The 20,363-nt window shown below is 41.9% G+C and overlaps 1 protein-coding gene and 1 non-coding gene across 3 annotated transcripts in view; one reads left to right on the plus strand and one right to left on the minus strand.

Moving 5' to 3' along the window:
* Positions 1 to 15,943, plus strand: part of LOC105481217 (CCR4-NOT transcription complex subunit 9) — a 31,070-nt gene extending 15,127 nt beyond the window's left edge. Inside the window, exons 3-8 of one of the 2 annotated variants that reach the window (XM_011740618.3) lie at positions 43 to 158; positions 1,637 to 1,746; positions 6,483 to 6,592; positions 11,470 to 11,568; positions 11,783 to 11,874; positions 13,618 to 15,943. In XM_011740618.3, the coding sequence (XP_011738920.1) occupies positions 43 to 158; positions 1,637 to 1,746; positions 6,483 to 6,592; positions 11,470 to 11,568; positions 11,783 to 11,874; positions 13,618 to 13,786 (696 nt within the window). In that variant the 3' untranslated portion in view covers positions 13,787 to 15,943. The other variant, XM_011740620.3, reaches the window with a different exon arrangement.
* LOC112426561 (U6 spliceosomal RNA) lies at positions 8,418 to 8,524 on the minus strand. Its single transcript, XR_003017949.1, has one exon. It is a non-coding gene; the product is annotated as a U6 spliceosomal RNA (small nuclear RNA).
* Positions 15,944 to 20,363: the final 4,420 nt, after the last annotated feature.

Genomic DNA, 20,363 nt, shown 5'->3' on the forward strand with positions numbered 1-20,363 from the left:
TAGTTATTCTTTATTCATCTGATGCTGATTTCCATTTTTTAGGAAATTGTAAATATTTATCCATCTATCAACCCACCAACCTTGACAGCACACCAGTCTAACAGAGTTTGCAATGCTCTGGCATTACTGCAATGTGTAGCATCACATCCAGAAACCAGGTAAATGCTTTGGGTTAGTCATTTGGGGGAGCTATACATTGAATATGGTCCTAAACTTTCTCTGAATAATAAAAGGAAGGGCATGCAAGAGAGAGAGAGCAAGCGAGTGTGTGTGTGTGTGTGTGTGTGTGTGTGTGTGTGTCTCTCTCTCTCTCTCTCTCCCCTGGTCTTCCGGATTCTTGTTTACTTTTACCCAAAGAACTTTAAAGAAACAGTGTTGACGTTACAGGAAAGGTATCAGGCATATAGCTACTTCTCACTCCCTAACCTGTTATTAACACTATGTCATCTGTGAGGCATAGTGCATGGCATATAAGAGGAATTTAGTAAATATTTTTCTAGCACTTTTCCCCAACTGAACCCAGATTTGACTTCAGAATCCTTCTTAACATAGCATTCGCAGTGCCCTCTATAATAGGCGAGAATTGGCATGTGAGTTAAAATATTTTTGCCACCTGTCATATCTGAAAAATTAAGAAAAGGGAAATCCTGTTCAGGAATCTACTTTGTGGACTTCTATGACCCCAAAAGTACTTAACAGTCATCTTACTAAAGCCTTTCCTCTTTATTAAGTTTCCTTATGAAATATGAATGCTAGGTTGGCACTGACCTTACATAGCTTTAGAGAAGTTACTAAGAAAATTACTTTTAAGCACTTAATAAAAACACAAGAGTACTTTGAGTGTTAAAAATCTTGGGCGTTGGCTCTTCTATAAGGTATAACTATAAATAATATAAAATAATAGACTGATTTCCATATTAGTTGCCTGACTAAACTGTTTTCAGAATGGTTTGTGTATCTGAAATGCCCTAACAAAGAAAAAAGTATGTGCTTATTAAAGTATAGCAGGTAAGCCTGATAATGGCTGCTTTGTTTTGTTGTCTTGGTTTGTAAGGTTTATTCGACTGCACCTGTGAATACTATTATTCAGTCATAGGTGAGGGAGGTAATCTGGGACAATCTCTGGGACACTTAATAGCATTTTGTGGTCTATTTTTTAAAATCCACAATTGGATATTTTAAGTTAATCAGTTTGTAAGGTACTTTCTGCTGATTACAGGGAAAATCGTGTGTTTTCTTAGCCACTGTGACCTGGACTAGGGTTTTCAACTTTTGCACCATTAACATTTGGGGCTGGATGAATCTTTGTGGTGGGAAGGAGAGGGCAGGAGAGGACTGTCCTGTGCATTGTAGGATGTTTAATGGCATCTCTGGCCTCTGCCCACTGGATGCCAACAGTGCTCTATAATCCTGAGTTGTGACAATCAAAAATGTCTTCAGACATTGCCACATGGGGGGAAAATTTACCCCATTTGAGAACCATTGATTGAAACTAATGACCAGTAACATTGTTTCCTAAGGATTCCTTGCTCTGACAATGTTAAGGCCTTACAGAATTAACCACCTAGAAATTTGAAAGTTCAGGATCCTTAGAAATCAACCCTGGGCTGTGAATGTGATTATTGTTTTCTTCCAGGTCAGCGTTTCTCGCAGCACACATCCCACTTTTTTTGTACCCCTTTTTGCACACTGTCAGCAAAACACGTCCCTTTGAGTATCTTCGGCTCACCAGCCTTGGAGTTATTGGTAAGTTATTAGAATTGTTTTGCAAGCCTGAAATACTCACAGTAGTAGTCTAAGTTGGGTGTTTTGTCTTGCCGCTCATGATTTTTGTACACCAGTCATTCATTTTTCTCTTTGACGTTGTCTCATTCACTAATCAGTAAGTATCAGGAACATGATGACTCCTATCAGGCACACTTCTAAGTGTTGTTAATAAGGCTTTGAGATCTAACCTTTGGTATTAAATTCAGCATATATGTAGAAACATTTGCTGGAATTGCAGGGAGAGTAAAGCATAAGAACTCGATTCAGTATATAAAGAGTATTATTAAAGGAATAAGAGTTTACATTTGGGACTTACCCTCGCCCTCGCCCTCGCCCTCTCCCTCTCCTGTCCTCTCTTCCTGATAGGGTCTTGCTGTGTTACCCAGGCTGGACTTGAACTCCTAGGCTCAAGTGATCCTCCTGCCTCAGCCTCCCAAGTAATAGGGACCATGGGCACAGGCACACACCCCTGTCTTTTTTTGTTTGTTTTTCTTACTTCTAATACCAGAATGCTTCATATATCTGAAACACCCTAAGAATGTGCATGTCAAATACACTAAGCATTCTGAAAACCTGTAATTCTCCCATAACTCCAGGAATATGAATCTGTCAGTTCACCTAGTTAAATTTTTTCATGCTCAAGTTAATGTATAAATACATTTACTGTGGGGGTATGGATAAAATACTTTTTACTTAAAATAATATATCAGCAATTTCAGATCTCAGACTCTTCAGACATTAAAAGGAAAGTAAGGGAATACTGCTTACAACTCCATACTCATAAATTTCACAACTTAGATGAAATGAAAACATTCTTTGAAAGATGCTATTTGCCAAATTGCACTCAAGAAAAAACAGGTAAGCTGAATAGTTTTATATCTATGAAATACATTGTTTTTGTAGTTGCAAACCTTCTAACATAAAAATGGCTCACCTGTCTTCACTAGTAAATTTTACCAAATACATAAAGAAGAAATAAACCAATTCTACAAAACTTTTCCAGAACATAGAAAGGAGGGAACATTTCTCAACTCTTTGTGAGACCAGCATTAGACTGTTAATAAAACCAGACAAGCTGATTCTTTGGGGAAAAGTCAGTAAAATTGATAAAGCTCTAACCAGACTGACTGAGAAAACATTTATATCCTTAACCCTAACTTATATCATCCTACTTAGATGATACATTTATGAGTTAAGGATATAAATGTTTTCTTTAGGCTCGGATTACGTTGAGTATGTGAGACAATTGTTACTCCTTACATGCCAAAGTTTTAAATTGTATTTCCTGATTGTGGTTTATAATTTTAAGAAAAAAGCATTGAGAAAGGAAGAAAACAAAACAAAAAAAGTGCTTGAATGGATTAACATTTCATAAGCCCAGAGATAGTTCTTTGCTACCCAGGAGTCTGAGAGCTGAAATAGCTGATACATTATTTTCTTAAGTAAAAAATGTTTACCCTTATCTCCCGTAGTAAATGTATATAAAAACATTAACTTGAGCATGAAAAAATTTTAGTTAATGTTGAAAAACTGAATACTTTTTTCCTAAGATCAAGTACAAAGCAAGGATGTTCATTCTCACTACTCCCATTTAATAAAGAGCCTTCAAATTAGAAAGAAAAAACAGTACTAGCTACTCACAGACAATATTATTTCATAGACAATCCCAAATAATCTACAAAAAAACTACTAAAACTAAAGCTAGTAAGTTTAGCAAGGTTGCAGGATACAAAGTCAGCATATAAAAAATCAATCAAGTCCGGGCATGGTGGCTCATACCTGTAATCCCAGCATTTCAGGAGGCCGAGGCGGGTAGATCACTTGAGGTCAGGAGTTCAAGACCAGCCTGGCCCACATGGTGAAACCCCATCTCTACTGAAAAAGAATTTAAAAAAAAAAGGCAAAAATTAGCTGGGCATGGTGGCATGTGCCTATAGTCCCAGCTGCTGGGGAGGCTGAGGCAGGAGAATTGCTTGAACCTGGGAGGTAGAGATACAGTGATTGCAGTGAGCCAAGACTGCGCCACTGCGCTCCAGCCTGGGTGGCAGTGGGAGACTCTGTCTCAAAAATAAAAATTAAATTTCTATATACTAGCAATGAACAATAGGAAATTGATTTTTTTTTTTTTTTTTTTTTTTTTGAGACAAGGTCTTGCTCTGTCACCCACTTTTTTTTTTTTTTTTTTTGAGATGGAGTCTCGCTCTGTCGCCCCAGCTGGAGTGCAGTGGCCGGATCTCAGCTCACTGCAAGCTCCGCCTCCCGGGTTTAAGCCATTCTCCTGCCTCAGCCTCCAGAGTAGCTGGGACTACAGGCGCCCGCCACCACACCCGGCTAGTTTTTTTGTGTTTTTTTTTTTTTTAGTAGAGACGGGGTTTCACCGTGTTAGCTAGGATGGTCTTGATCTCCTGACCTCGTGATCCACCCGTCTCGGCCTCCCAAAGTGCTGGGATTACAGGCTTGAGCCACCGCGCCCGGCCTCACTTTTGAGTGCAGTGGCATGATCATGGCTCACTGCACCCTCAAACTCCTGGAATCACACAAATCCTCCCACCTCAGCCTTGAGAAACTGGGACCATAGGCACATGGCACCACACCTGGCTACATTTTCTTATTTTTTTGTAGAGACAAGGTCTCACTTTGTTGCCCAGGCTTGTCTCAAACTTCTGGACTCAAATGGTTCTCCTGCCTTGGCCTCCCAAAGTGCTGGGATTACAGTTGTGAGCCATTGCACCCAGCTGAAATTTTTTTAAACTACCATTTATAACAGCACCAAAACGTGAAAATTTGGGTATAAATCTTTTAAAATATATTCATGATCTATAACTGAAAACTACAAAACTGATTTCTAATGAAATAAAATGCAGAGATAAACCATGTTCATTGATTGGTGTATCAGTGATTCAGTATTGTTAAGTTGTTCGTTCTCCACAAAGTGATCTATAGATTCAGAGTAATTCCAACAAAATCCCAGCAGCATTTTTTATAGAAATTGACAGGCTGACTGCTATGGACTGAATTGTGTCCTCCCCAAAATTTCATGCTTTGAAACCCTACCCCCTCATGTCATGGTATTTGGAGATGGGATCTTTGAGAGATAATTAGGTTTGAATGAGGACATGGCCCTCATGGTGAGGTTAGTATTCTTCTAAGAAGAGACACCAAAGAGCTTGTTCTCCCTCATTCGCTCTCTGCCATGTGAGGACATAGTGAGAAGGTGGCCATCTACAAGCCAGGAAGAGAGCCTTTACAAGAACTATACCATGCTGGCACCCTGATCTCAGCTTTTTTTTTTTTTTTTTTTTTTTTTTTTCGAGACAGATTCTTGCTCTGTTGCCAAGGCTAGAGTGCAGTGGCATGATTTTGACTCACTGCACCCTTTGCCTCCTGGGTTCTAGCGGTTCTGCCTCAGCATCCTGAGTAGCTGGGACTACAGGTGTGCACCACCACACCTGGCTAAATTTGGGGTTTTGTTTTTGTTTTTGTTTTTTTGAGATGGAGTCTTGCTCTGTCCCCCAGGCTGGAGTACAGTGGCGCAATCTCGGCTCACTGCAAGCTCTGCCCCCCGGGTTCACGCCATTCTCCTGCCTCAGCCTCCCGAGGAGCTGGGATTACAGGCACCTGCCACTACGCCCGGCTAATTTTTTGTATTTTTAGTAGAGACGGGGTATCACCACGTTAACCAGGATGGTCTCGATCTCCTGACCTCGTGATCCGCCCGCCTCGGCCTCCCAAAGTGCTGGGATTACAGGCGTGAGCCACCACGCCCGGCCAATTTTTTTATTTTTAATAGAGACGGGGTTTCACCATGTTGGCCATGCTGGTCTTGGAACTCCTGACCTCAGGTGATACAGCTGCCTCAGCCTCCCAAAGTGCTGTGATTACAGGCGTGAGCCACCATGTCCAGCTTGATCTCAGACTTTCAGCTGCCAGAACTATGGGACAATAAATTTCAGTTGTTTAAGCCACCAGTCTATGGTATTTTGTTATGGCAGCCTTCTAATAGACTGATCCTAAGATTTATATGGAAAGTCAAAGGAACTAGAATATCCAAACATTTCTTAACAAAGTTGGAAGACATATACTACCTGATTTCCACACCTACTGGAAAACTATAGTAGTCGAGGCAGTGTAATATTGGAGAAAAGAAAAGATTTACAGACCATTGGAGCAGAATGAAGAGTCCAGAAAGAGACCTATGGTCAGTTGATTTTTGACAGAGGTACCAAGACAATTTAGTGCAGAAAGCATAGTTTTTTTGTTTTTTTGTTTTTTGAGAGAGTCTGTCGCCCAGACTGGAATGCAGTGGTACAATCTTAGCTCACTGCAACCTCTCAGGTTCAATCGATTCTCCTACCTCAGCTTCTCGAGTAGCTGGGATTACAGGAGCCTGCCACCATGCCTTGCTAATTTTTGTATTTTTAATAGAGACGGGGTTTCACCATGTTGGCCAGGCTGGTCTTGAACTCCTGACCTCAAGTGATCTGCCCACCTTGGCCTCCCAAAGTGCTGGGATTACAGATGTGAGCTACTGCGCCACCGTCTTCCTCTTTTTTTTTTTTTTTTAACATGAGTGCGAATCTGATCCCTTTAACTAACAAACCCCAGTTTGTGTTCTGTTATTTAAGTTCCACAACTCACTGGATAAACAGTTTGAAGTTAATTTTAACTGGAAATCCTAACTGTAAAATAATTTTGTTTGTCCTTATTTTCTTTAGGGGCCCTGGTGAAAACAGATGAACAAGAAGTAATCAACTTTTTATTGACAACAGAAATTATCCCTTTATGTTTGCGAATTATGGAATCTGGAAGTGAACTTTCTAAAACAGTATGTGCTTTTAACTTAGATTTTACATTGTGTTGACTCTTGAGCTGCTTCCTTATGGTTCTGGAATCATTTTCTGTCTTCAAGCTTTTGAAATTTGTATGAATATTTTTTCTCTTTTGAATAAAAATTGTTATAAAACAATTATTGGAAAACCCAAACCATTCAGAGGAAAATCAAGTTAAACACTAAATTTCTTTTCTCCAAACCCATATCTCACTCCACAGGTAAATTCTAAGTACATTATTACAGTTTAATTTTTTTAATTTTAAAATTTCAATCCTGCTCCTTCTGTAACCAGAGTTTTTTTTTTTTTTTTTTTTTGAGACGGAGTCTCGCTCTGTCGCCCAGGCTGGAGTGCAGTGGCCGAATATCAGCTCACTGCAAGCTCCACCTCCCAGGTTTACGCCATTCTCCTGCCTCAGCCTCCCAAGTAGCTGGGACTATAGGCGACTGCCACCTCGCCCGGCTATTTTTTTGTATTTTTTAGTAGAGATGGGGTTTCATCGTGTTAGCCAGGATGGTCTCAATCTCCTGACCTCGTGATCCTCCTGTCTCGGCCTCCCAAAGTGCTGGGATTACAGGCTTGAGCCACCGCGCCCGGCCAACCAGACTTTTTTTTAAAGACATAATCAATTATATGTACTTGAGCTTCTGCTTACTATGTACTTTAACCGTGAATGACAGCATGACAAGGTACAGAATTCTTACCTCATTGTTCTGTCTCAGACCTCTATTGCCATAGTCCTTTTGTCTTCTAACGTTGAATATTGCAGAGAAGTCTCAGGGTCAGCCTAATTCTTTCCTTTTTTAGGTGAACTTACTTTTTTGCGCGGTTACCTCCAAGTGTCTTTTATTATTTTTAAAGTTCATTTGATAATCATGTATCTTTTTTCTTTTTCCTCTGAGACGGAGTCTCGCTGTGTCACCCAGGCTGGAGTGCAGTGATGTAATCTCAGCTCATTGCAACCTCCGCCTCCCAAGTTCAAGCGATTCTCCTGCCTCAGCCTCCCAAGTAGCTGGCACTACAGGCATATGCCACTACGCCCTGCTAATATTTGTATTTTTAGTAGAAATGGGATTTCACCATATTAACCAGGCTGGTGTTGAACTCCTGACCTCAGGTGATCCGTCCACCTCAGCCTTCCAAAGTGCTGGGATTATAGTCGTGAGCCACTGCACCGGGCCAATTTGTTTTTGTTTTTGTTGTTGTTGTTGTTTGAGACAGAGTGATATAATCTCAACTCACTGCAACCTCCACCTCTCAGGTTCAAGCAGTTCTTCTGCCTAAGCCTCCCACATAGCTGGGACTACAGGCACACACCACCACTCGGCTAATTTTTTTTTTTTTTTTTTTTTTTGTATTTTTAGCAGAGATTGGGTTTCACCATGTTGGCCAGGCCGGTCTTGAACTCCTAACCTCAGATGATCCACCCATCTCAGCCTCCCAAAGTGCTGGGATTACAGGCGTGAGCCACTGCACCCAGCCTCAATTTTTTTCTGAAAGAGCATATTACTTGTGTCTTTTTTGTTAATTTGTATATTTTTCTCTTTTATTTGTTCAAGCCTCTTGGTTCAGCAACATGTTATGCTCTATTATCTGTCTTTTGTATTTTTTTCTCTAATCACTTTCAATTTTTAAATTTCATATTATTTGATTTTTTTTCAAGGTTTCTTTTCCATATTGCTGACTATTTTTGGTAGTATTCAACCTCTGCTCTAAAATGTGCCTTGTCACATTAAATTACTTTTTTAGTCTAATAAATATTCTTGAGTTGGGTGTAAGCGGATATAATGATTTTTTTGTTTTTTTTTTACTTTTAAAAATATGTATATGGAATGCTTTATGAATTTGTGTATTATCTTTGCACAGGGGCCACACTAATCTTCTCTGTGTTGTTCCAATTTTAGTATATGTGCTGTCTAAGCGAGCACTGGTTTTTTAATTTTTAATTAAATTATTTATTCATTTTGAGACAGGATCTCTCTCTCTCTCTCTCTCTCTCTCTGTCACCCAGGCTGGAGTACAGAGGCATGGCTCACTGCAGCCTCGACCTCCCAGATTCAGTTGATCCTCCCACCTCAGCTTCACAAGTAGCTGGGACCACATGCCTGCTCCACCACACTCAGCTAATTATTTTTATTTTTTGTAGAGACAAGGTCTCCCTGTGTTGCCTGGGCTACTCTTAAACACCTGGGCTCAAAGGATCTTCCTGCCTTTTGCCATAGTACTAGGAGTACAAGCATGAGCCATTGTGCCTGGCCAATTTATTGTTTTTAAAGAGACGAGGTTTCACTATTTTGCCCAGACTGGAATGCAGTAGCTATTCACAGGCATGATCATGGCACACTATAGCCTTGAACTCCGGGACTCAAGCAGTCTTCCCACTTCCGTCTCTCGAGTAGGTAGCTGTGATACTGGCACACATCCCGGTCTGGCTATTTTTAAACTTTTTATTTTAAATATACAATATATGGATGACTCTCAAAGGCATTGCTGAACAAAAGAAGCCAGACACATGGGAATTCATACTGTATGTTGATTATGTGAAGTTCAAGAACAAGCAAAGCCAATTACTGGCAATAAGTTGGATTCGTGGTTATCTCTGAGGGAAGGACATTGACTGGGGAAAGGTACAAGGGAATGCTGGAATCATGAGTTGGTAGAAATACTTTTTTCTTTTTCTTTTCTTTTTTTTTTTGAGATAGAGTCTCACTTTGTCACCCAGGCTGGAATGAAGTGGAGTGATCTCAGCTCACTGCAACCTCCGCCTCCCGGGTTCAAGCAATTCTTGTGCCTCAGCCTCCTGAGTAGCTGGGACTAACAGGCATGCACCACCATACCCAGCTAATTTTTTGTATTTTTAGTAGAGATGGGGTTTCGCCATGTAGCCCATGCTAGCCTTGAACTCCTAAACTCAGGCAATCCGCCTGCCTCCACCTCCCAAATATTCTGTATTTTATACAATATTCTGTATTTTAATCTGGTTATAGTACATAATGTGTACATAGGTAAAAATTCAAGAAACACTTAAGATTAGTGTACTTAACACACTTTACTGTGTATATGTTTATATTAGGTTCCTATATAACCTGCTGCTGTAACAAATTACCACAAGCTAGAAGCTTGGTGGCTTAAAACAATGCAAGTTTACTGTTTTATAGTTTTGAAAGTCACAAGTTATAAATGAGTTTCACCATTCTAAAGTCATTGTATCAGGGGTCATGCTTTCTCTGGAGGATATAGAGGAGAGTCTTTTCCTTGCCTTTTCCAGCTTCTAGAACTGCATTTCTTGCATTCCCTGGATTATGGCCCCCTCCATCTTCAGAGCCAGTGGTGTGGCATGTTCAGATCTCTCTCTGCTTGTCACATTGCTTTCTCCTTTGTGGTAAAATCTCTCTACATCTCTCTCTCTCTTTTTTTTTTTTTTTTTTTAAGAGATGGTGTTTTCTCTGTCGCCCAGACTGGAGTGCAGTGGCATGATCATAACTCACTGCATCCTTGAACTCCTGGCCTCAAGCAGTCCTCCCACCTTGGCCTCCCAAAGTGCTGAGATTACCAGCATGGGCCACTTTGCCTGGCCTTCTCTACGTCGATTTTAAGGACACTTCATGATTACATTTAAGGCCTACTTAGATAAACTGGGATAATCCCCCATCTCAAGATCCTTAAGTTAATCACATCTGCAAAGTCCCGTTGTTCATTTAAGGTAACATTTGCAGAGTTTGGTGATTAGGGCCTGGATATCTTTGAGAGCCATTATTCAGCCTACTACAGTGTTATAACCTCAATAAAATAGTAAAATAATTCCACAATTCATTTTGATGAGCAGCTAAGAAAGAGTATCATTATCGTGATTGTCTGATTTGAATTAAACTAATGTTGTAATATCTCTTCTATGTAAGACTTAATGAGCTTAAGTTGAGGGAAAAATTGAGGCCACGTATAAGCTTCACAGCCAGGATATGTTTTATTGCTGTTAGAATAATCTTCAAAGAGGAACTTTAAAATCTAACTTCTTCAAGATCTTTTAAGAACAAGAAAGGCCTTACCTTGGCCAAGTGCAGTGGCTTACGCCTGTAATCCCAGCACGTTGGTAGGCCGAGGCAGGTGGATCACAAGGTCAAGGGATTCAAGCCCAGCCCTGGCCAAGATGGTGAAACCCCGTCTCTACTAAAAGTACCAAAATTAACCAGGCACAGTGGCAAGAGCCTGTAATCCTAGCTACTCAGGAGGCTGAGGCAGGAGAATCAGTTGAACTAGGGTGGCAGAGGTTGCAGTGAGCTGAGATGGAGCCACTGCACTCCAGTTTGGGTGACAGAGTAAGACTCCATCTAGAAAAAAAAGAAAGGCCTTACTTCATCTGGAAGAGATGAGGCATAGCTAAATAAATCATCTTGGCTTATGGAAAAGAGAAGAGCCTTAGATATTCAAATGAGGCTTGGATCTCAGCTCTGCCACAGTAACTTTGTCACTTGGGACCTTAACCTGGTGTATTATTGATTAACAGTTATACCTGGCACATAGTAGGTACTCTATAAATGAGAAGGTCTCCTGATTTTTAAGAATTTGATTATTACGCAGAACCTACCCTTGTATGTAAAATGAGAATAATAATGGTACCTACCTCATTGATTTATTATAAAAATAAGATAAAGCATGTAAAGCCTCTAGAAAAAAACACTGGTACAAAGTAATGTTCAATATGATAATATTTATTATTCTTTGTACTATACATATATGATAAGTTGTACATAATACACAAGGATCCCTGCTTGCTCAATTTTCTGACTGATAGTCATGCTTGGGAAAATGAGTAGACAATGAGAAGATTAAATCTGAGCAACTTCATAAACTCTTCGATTTTGTTTTGCTTCAGGTTGCCACATTCATCCTCCAGAAGATCTTGTTAGATGACACTGGTTTGGCTTATATATGTCAGACATATGAGCGTTTCTCCCATGTTGCCATGATCTTGGTGAGTTCTTTCATCTATCCCCTTTACAACTACGTCTCATCACACAGCTTAATCTCTTTATAACTGGCACTGAACAACTTCAGTCTTCTGACTAGAAATAACAATTTTGGAACCTTTTATGATTCTTGGACTATCTGATCTCTGATGTCAATTAGAATTTTTTTGTGTTTTGTGTGTTTTTTTCCAACCCCTCCCCTTATTTTGGGGGAAACAGGGTAAGATGGTCCTGCAGCTATCCAAAGAGCCTTCTGCCCGTCTGCTGAAGCATGTAGTGAGATGTTACCTTCGGCTTTCAGATAACCCCAGGTAAACATTGATAGGATGTATAGGACTTTAGGGAAATACTCTGCTGAACAGTTTCCCAATCTCATGGCATAGCTCCTGTGTCTTTAGGACAGCAAAGTAGGGATATAACTACATTTAATTTGTCTGAGACAGAACTTAAATTCCTTTTAAAATCTGAAATGCTGGCCAGGCGTGGTGGCTCACACCTGTAATCCCAGCACTTTGGGAGGCCGAGGCGGGCGGATCACAAGGTCAGGAGTTCGAGACCAGCCTGGCCAATATGGTGAAACCCCGTCTCTACTAAAAATACAAAAAAAAATTAGCCAGGAGTGGTGGCGGATGCCTGTAGTCCCAGCTACTCGGGAGGCTGAGGCAGGAGAATCGCTTGAAGCCGGGAGGCAGAGGTTATAGTGAGCTGAGATCGGGCCACTGCACTCTAGCTTGGGAGACAGAGCGAGACTCCGTCTCAAAAAAAAAAAAAAAAAATCTGAAATGCTGAATTTTAATAGCCATCAGAGTTTCATCTTCTCACTGTAACTCTCAATCCTACTGTGAAATTCCAGAGTCTAGGCGATTCCAAGGGAAACCTTATAATGCATTACTCCTGTTGTTTGAATTTTCTGTTGCTACTCTATGTGGTCAGAAAGAGAAGTATATTTTCAGAGATCTCTTAAAAAGGAACACAGCCCAGAGGGCTCTTGAATTCTATTTCCAGTTCTCTCCTTGATTCCTATAAGTTTCTTGAGCTAATTATTTTATCTGCTTATGTTCATAATCTTTCTGCCAGAAATCATACATTGTAGATATAATGCATTTTAGAAATGTTTGACCTTTTGCTTTGTAAATCCATAATTCATGCTGAAAGCAACTTGCTCATATTCTGCTAAACCACATAATGGAGCGATTTCTGTGTTCTTGGGAGCAGAGCTAGCTTGATTTGATTTAATGTGAACTCGGTCTCCTGCCACTGAGTTTATTCAAGCCCTACCTGTTTGTTGACCATTTTATCCTGTTCTTCAGTGGTTCTTGTTTTCACCAAAGTTTAAAAATGTGTCTGTTTAAAATTCTAGTCTGTTTAAAAAACTAGTCAGACTAGTTTCTAAAGAAAACTAGTCTGAGTGCAAAACTATAACTTTGTTTAAAATAGCTCTATAAATAGTTAACATTTACCTTTTTTAGGTTTTCAGATTTGACTTTCTGCTGGTCATCTTTTCAAAGAAAATGAAACGTTTAAAAGTTCATCTGATAATGCTGCTACCATAGTTTTGTTTTCACTGCTCATCTCTTATTAAGGTTTTTAACCATAAAACTGAAGCAATTTCTGTAAAGACACAAATTGATAACTTAGTATAGAATTAAAATTCATTAAGTTATCATAATCTTGATTATATCCTTGTTAATGTACTGATTTTTGAAATATTTTATTTGCCATAATCCATATATTTCTAACATGAGTATTTTGACAGTATTTACTGTAATAAATCAGAAAGCTGTTTGAATGGAAGTAAACTATTGAAGCTTTTAATTTTGCTTTTTCATGAAATTCTACATTGGGGCATCATTCAGAAAATGTTTGTGGATACAGATTTTGGAGATCTGTGAGCCTATGCCTAATACAGCTTTAGAGAATTTTAATGGCGTCTTAAGGAGCCATAGATTCACGGTATACTAAATATTTATGTCTAAGAAGGGGGCTCTTCCCTGTCCACAAAATGTGGGTTTATTTGTTGGTCTCCCTGGTTGGTTTGTTTGTTTCTGATGTAGGGCACGTGAAGCACTCAGGCAGTGCCTCCCTGACCAGCTGAAAGACACAACCTTCGCCCAGGTGCTAAAAGATGACACCACCACGAAACGCTGGCTTGCACAACTGGTGAAGAACCTGCAAGAGGGCCAGGTCACCGATCCCAGGGGTATCCCCCTGCCCCCTCAGTGATCCTTCCCTGTTCCCTCCCACTACTCCCCCAAATTGGGGAAAGGAGGGGGAACCTATGAGAAAAACAGCTCAGGTTTTATCACCGACTGGGAATAGACAACCTCAATGCTGAACCATACTGGAGAAAAGGGGCAAGGTACCCCTGCTGAGGTGCATGGGCTGCCATCTCAGGCCGTCTTGAGGACCTGGGCTCCCTCTGCTACTCCCAGGAAATGGGCTCCTGACACAGCAGTCTGCCACCACAGCCCCAGGAGGGTGTCAACACCAGCAAATGCTGTATTTGCAGCATGTCCAAGATGACCCTTCTCCCCTACCTCTACCTAGCCACTGGCAGGGAGGGGAGACAGTGGTGATAGCAGCAGCACTCTAGGCATGGTGAACGCCTGGGACCAAGCCATGTGGCGTTTTTTATTTTGCCTTCCTGGAAGACTCAAGATGTGTCTCTTCATTCTCTCTCAGTATTTGTTTACTTTGGTTTTTTTGTTTTTAATCTCAGAGAGAGGTGTGTTTAGTGGGCACAAGCTGTAATATTCAGCAAAACTTTGTCAATTGGCACTGTTTACAAGTCTGTTAGCTGCATAAGCTCAATAAAAAGTTGGTCTGGGCATTACATCCCCTCTGGCAGGCCAATAGCTGCATCAAGCTGTTGGGAGAAATGGGAGGGCAGGGGAAAGATGTAAAGCCAAAGGACAGCAGGAACCTACCACCTGTTTCCCTTCTCCCATTCTACTCCCAGTCTGGAATGCCACAAGGACCTTAACCTTGTTTCTGGCTTTAGCTGCTAGTTTTCCCAAATCTCCGTGCTTTCCCTTTTTAAAACTTCCCTTCTATTAAAACAGATGTCTTAATTCATCAGGCTATCTTGGAAGGGTATTGTATTGAGGGACAAGGGGCGGTGGTGGACCTCACCTTCAATCCAAGTTTTCAAAGATACTTTCTCGATAACTCTAAAAGGGAGGTGCTTGGGATTAAGGTGACAATCCACTTGATCCTATTCTTTGTTTTAGTGTGAATTTCAGCAGCTCCATCTGTCTTCGTGATTATACTTGAGCAGTATTAGCCGTATGAGTTAATTTTATTCAAATTGAAGATGGTTGAAGATGGAGGGCTGGATTCTGCTCACTCAGTCTTTTTTTTTTTTTTTTTTTTTTTTTTTGACACATTCTCTTTTGGTCTATGGGAATACAGGGTTGCCGCTAAAATATTCACTTGTTCTTACCGTATCAGAGATTTCCTCTTCTCTGGAGCTTAGATGGCTCTTCACAATCCATAGGCTTGAATCTGCAGCCAAGTGTAAACTGCCTTGCTTTCCCCAGTCCTTTCCCCTGCTAGCACCTACTCTCTCATCCCCATCTCCAATCAAAGATGGGATTGCTTAATCCAACTCTGGAGAGGGACCAAGTCTTTTCTGCCCACATCTCACACAACTGAGGTGTCTGAACAAGTCTGGGGAGGGTCTATAAGGGGCAGGCTCAAAAAAAAAAAAAAAAATTTGCGGAGGCAGTTTTGCCAACACAAGGGCTCCTTCAAGCCGACTTTCACAAAGAGAGCCGGACTTGTTAGTTGGCTTCTGTCTTTTTAGAGCCAAGAAAATAGTAATTAAGTCGCCTAGATATAAGAAGGGCAGAATAAGCACTTACTCCCCCTGCCTTCCAAGATGAAGAGGAAAAGCAGGCAAACCCTCAATAATCGCAAGCCTGAAGAGAAGTGATCTTAGAGAAAGCAGAGAACAGAATGGACTGGATACACATCTTGACTCTAGTCTGTAGTCTGAATAGAGTCTGGAGAGTCCAGTTAAGGTAACCCTGATTTTTGACAACCGCCTTCCTGCTGAGCCAAAGTTTTCTCATTCCCCCTCCACTGGGGAAGCAGCTGAGGCCCAGGGCCTTGCTCCCTGGGAAATTCTCTTCTCTCCATCTTTCGGTGCATTGGCCATGTTACTGTGCCAAAGTGTCTTAATTCTTGTCCCATCTATTCTCAGCTGGCCTTGGAACCCACATAGGAGTTGGTGGGGGAGGGGTGGAATGGATATTATTCATTGTAGTTGATCCTGATGTGTGTATTATATAAAGAGACCCCTCCCCTTATTTTGTGTTTTCCCATCCCTCTCCCTCAACAGGATTGAAATAAAACATGCTTCTGTTTTTGTAAAAATAATTTTTCCTTTACACTGGAGATTTTATTCTGTCAGTATATGGGTAACTAGGCACTTTGGTCAGGTGATCCTTGTCATGCCTGCTTCTACCCTCTATCCACCTACACAACACACACACACACACAGCCCTACCAAGATGGCAGTGGTGGTTCTTTTGTGAACATGTTTTTGGGGAGTCTCCATCTGAGGTACAAAAGCTATTTGGGAGGCTGGGAGGGGGATGATGCCCCTTGCCTGATGAAAGTATCTTTTACTGGGACAGAACTTCACTCCTGGCCATATTGGCCAGAACTTAGTGCCAGTGTAGGGAGAGACTTCCACAGTGACAAGGTAATGCTTGAAACACCTTATCATGAACTTTGATGTTCATTTCCTCAAGTTCAGGGCTTGGAGCACATCTCCAGGATTGTTTCCATGCCTGGCTCTCAGTGGGACACAGCTGACCTACGCTTCCACGTTCTTTTTTCAAGGGCCTTAGAGGGCCTGTGGCTGTTTCTTTGGTGGAACAGGAACAGCATTGGTAGCCTTCAGAGCATGCCTTCCTTACTAACTACATGTTATTCCTCTGCTCACTGTTCCTGCTGCTTAAAGGCTAGGAAAAGGGGGATATACAAAGTTGTTGCTTTCAAAAACCCAAAGAAAAAATTTGGAATAGGAAACCATAGAATAAAGTATTTTTCTTTCCTGATACATTATGGAATTTAATTTTTGGAAAAATATTTTGATATGTTTATTTCAAAAGCAGATATAACAAGCAGAAAATGCGTTGGTTTGTTTTGTTTTTGGGAAACGGAGTTTCGCTCTTAATACCCAGGCTGGAGTGCAATGGCACGCTCTCAGCTTACTGCAACCTCTGCCTCCCAGGTTTAAGCAATTCTCCTGCCTCAGCCTCCTGGGTAGCTGGGATTACAGCCACCCTCCTCCACATCCTGCTAATTTTTGTATTTTTAGTAGAGACAGGGTTTTGCCGTGTTGGCCAGGCTGGTCTCGAACTCCTGGCCTAAGGTGATCCACCAGCCTCTGCCTCCCAAAGTGCTGGGATTGCAGGCATGAGCCACTGTGCCTGGCCAACAAGCAGAAAGTTTAAATAACACAGTTAACATACCTGGCTTAATTGACATTCAGAGAACACTTGCACTCTTAACCAATAGCATACATATTCTTTTTAATTACACCTAAGCATTTATCAAAACTGATCATAGCTGGACCATCAAGCCTCAAAAAGTTTTCAAAAAATTTAATACAATATTCTCTGACCACAGTGAGAGTAAGCTAGGAAAAAGAACTAGAAAGTCCCTAGCTGTTTGAAACTTAGGCAGTATAATTCTAAATAACCCCTGGGTCAAGAAAATCGCAAAGGAAACTAGAAAAAAATATATATCTATATCTATACATATAGATATATATGTTTTTGTTTTTAAGGAAGAGTCTCTCTTACCCAGGCTGGAGTGCAGTGGTGTGATCTCCGCTCACTGGAACCAAAGCCTCCTGGGTTCAAGTGATTCTCCTGCTTCAGTCTCCTAAGTAGTTGGGATTACAGGCACACGCCACCACACCCACCTAATTTTTGTATTAGTAGAGACGGAGTTTCACCATGTGGGCCAGGCTGGTCTCCTGACTTCAAGTGATCTGCCCACCTTGGCCTCCCAAAATGCCGGGATTGCAGACATGAGCCACCGCGCCCAGCCGACCCCATTTTTTTAAATACATAAATAAAAGCTGAGAGTGGTGGTGCTCTCCTGTACTCCCAGCTCTTGGGAGGCTGAGGCAAGAGGATTGCTTGAGCCCAGGAGTTCAAGGGTGCCGTGAGTAAAAAATACATAACCTCGGCAGGGTGTGGTGGCTCACACCCGTAATCCCAGCACTTTGGAAGGCTGAGGTGAGTGCATTACTCAAAGCCAGGAGTTCAAGACCAGTCTGGCCAACATGGCAAAACCCTATCTCTACTAAAAATACAAAAATTAGCCGGGCATGGCGGTGTACATCTGTAATCCCAGCTACTTGGAAGGCTAAGGATTAAGAATCACTTGAACCCAGGAGACAGAGGTTGCCGTGAACCAAGATGGCACTACTGCACTCCAGCCTGGGTGATAGAGTGAGACTGTCTAAGAAAAAGAAAAGAAATATATAACCTTAAATTCACACATTGCAAAAGAAGAAACACCAAAGCCAGTAATCTAATACAAAGTTCCAGAAAAGGGGAATAAATTCCAATTCACTTTTGTTTTTTTTGAGACGGAGTCTCGCTCTGTCACCCAGGCTGGAGGGCAGTGGGGAGATCTCCACTCACTGCAAGCTCCGCATCCCAGGTTCACGCCATTCTCCTGCCTCAGCCTCCCGTGTAGCTACAGGCGCCCAGCCCCCATTCACTTTTGAAGCAGCATAACCTAGACAACAAAACTGGTTAAGAACATTACAAGAAAGGAAAACCAGGGACCAACCTCTCCCATGAATGTAGATATAAGATTCCCAGACATACTAGATCTATCAATATATAAAAATGATAATGCATTAGATCTAACGGGTTTATTGCAAAAATAGAAAAGTGATTCAAAACTTGAAAATCAATCGCCAGGTGTGATGGCTCACGCCTGTAATCCCAGCACTTTGGGAGGCCAAAATGGGTGGATCACTTGAGGCCAGGAGTTCGAGACCAGCCTGGCCAACGTGGTGAAAACCTGTTTCTACTAAAAACACAAAAATTAGCTGGGTGTGGTCGTGCATGCCTGTAATTTCAGCTACTCGGGAGGTTGAGGCAGGAGAATCGCTTGAACCGGGGAGGCAGAGGTTACAGTGAGCTAAGATCATGCCAATGCACTCCAGCCTATGCAAGAGTGAGACTCTATCTAAAAAAAAAAAAAATGCAATTCATACATCAACATAAAAGGAGAAAAGTCACACAATCATCTAGATAGATACAGACGAGGTCTACAGTCCGGGCGCAGTGGCTCACGCCTGTAATCCCAACACTTTGGGAGGCCGAGGCGGGCAGATCACCTGAGGAGTTTGAGACCAGCCTGGCCAACATGGTGAAACCCCATCTCTACTAAAAATACAAAAATTAGCCAGGCGTGGTGGCGGGTGCCTGTAACCTCAGCTACTTGGATGGCTGAGTCAGGAGAATTGCTTGAACCTGGGGGGTGGAGGTTGCAGTGAGCCGAGATTGTGCCACTGCACTCTAGCCTGGGTGACAGAGTGAGACTCTGTCTCAAAAAAAAAAGGGGGGGGGGGATCAACAAAAACTCTCTACAGTAAACCTCTCAATAAAATATTATATTCTTTATGAGACAAAGAATTAAACACATTTGTCAACTATCACACCTCCATTTATCAGTCAGTAAAAAAAAATATTTTAAAGGAAAAAAAAGAAATCTTGGTATTTGCTAATATGATTGTGTACGTAGATAATCTGAAATAACCTACAAACCCCTAAAAAGTAATAAGTGAGGCTGGGCGCAGTGGCTCACACCTGTAATCCCCTTCCTTTGGGAGGCCGAGGCGGGCAGATCACGAGGTCAGGAGTTCAAGACCAGCCTGACCAACATGGTGAAATCCCATCTCTACTAAAAATACAAAAATGAGCCAGACATGGTGGCACGCGCCTGTAATCCCAGCTACTCAGGAGGCTGAGGTAGGCTTGAACCCGGGAGGGGGAGGTTGCAGTGAGCTGAGATCACGCCACTGCACTCCAACCTGGGCAACACAGTGAGACTCCGTCTCAAAAATAATAATAATAATAATGTTAATAAGTGAATTTAGCAAGGTCACAGACTATAAGGTCAATATACAAAAAAAAAAGTCAGTTATGGCCGGGCACGGTGGCTCATGTCTGTAATCCCAGCACTTTGGGAGGCCAAGGTGGGAGGATCACAAGGTCAGGAGTTCAAGACCAGCCTGGCCAAAATAGTGAAAGCCTGCCAGGTGCAGTGGCTCACGCCTATAATCCCAGCACTTTGGGAGGCCGAGGCGGGCAGATCACAAGGTCAGGAGATCGAGACCATCCTGGCTAACACGGTGAAACCCCGTCTCTACTAAAAATACAAAAAATTAGCCAGGCGTGGTGGTGGGTGCCTGTAGTCCCAGCTACTGGGGAGGCTGAGGCAGGAGAATGGTGTGAACCTGGGAGGTGGAGCTTGCAGTGAGCGGAGATCGCACCACCGCACTCCGGCCTGGGCAGAGCGAGACTCTGTCTCAAAAAAAAAAAAAAAATAGTGAAATCCCATCTCTACCAAAAATACAAAAATTAGCTGGGTGTGGTGGCATGTGCCTATAGTCCCAGCTACTTGGGAGGCTGAGGCAGAAGAATCACTTGAACCCCGGAGGTGGAGGTTGCAGTGAGCCGAGATCTCGCCACTGCACTCCAGCTTGGGGAACAGAGCGTGACTTTGTCTCAAAAAAAAGTCAATTATATGTTTTCATACA

Source organism: Macaca nemestrina, chromosome 11 (assembly GCF_043159975.1).
Source record: "Macaca nemestrina isolate mMacNem1 chromosome 11, mMacNem.hap1, whole genome shotgun sequence".
Taxonomy (NCBI): Eukaryota; Metazoa; Chordata; class Mammalia; order Primates; family Cercopithecidae; genus Macaca; species Macaca nemestrina.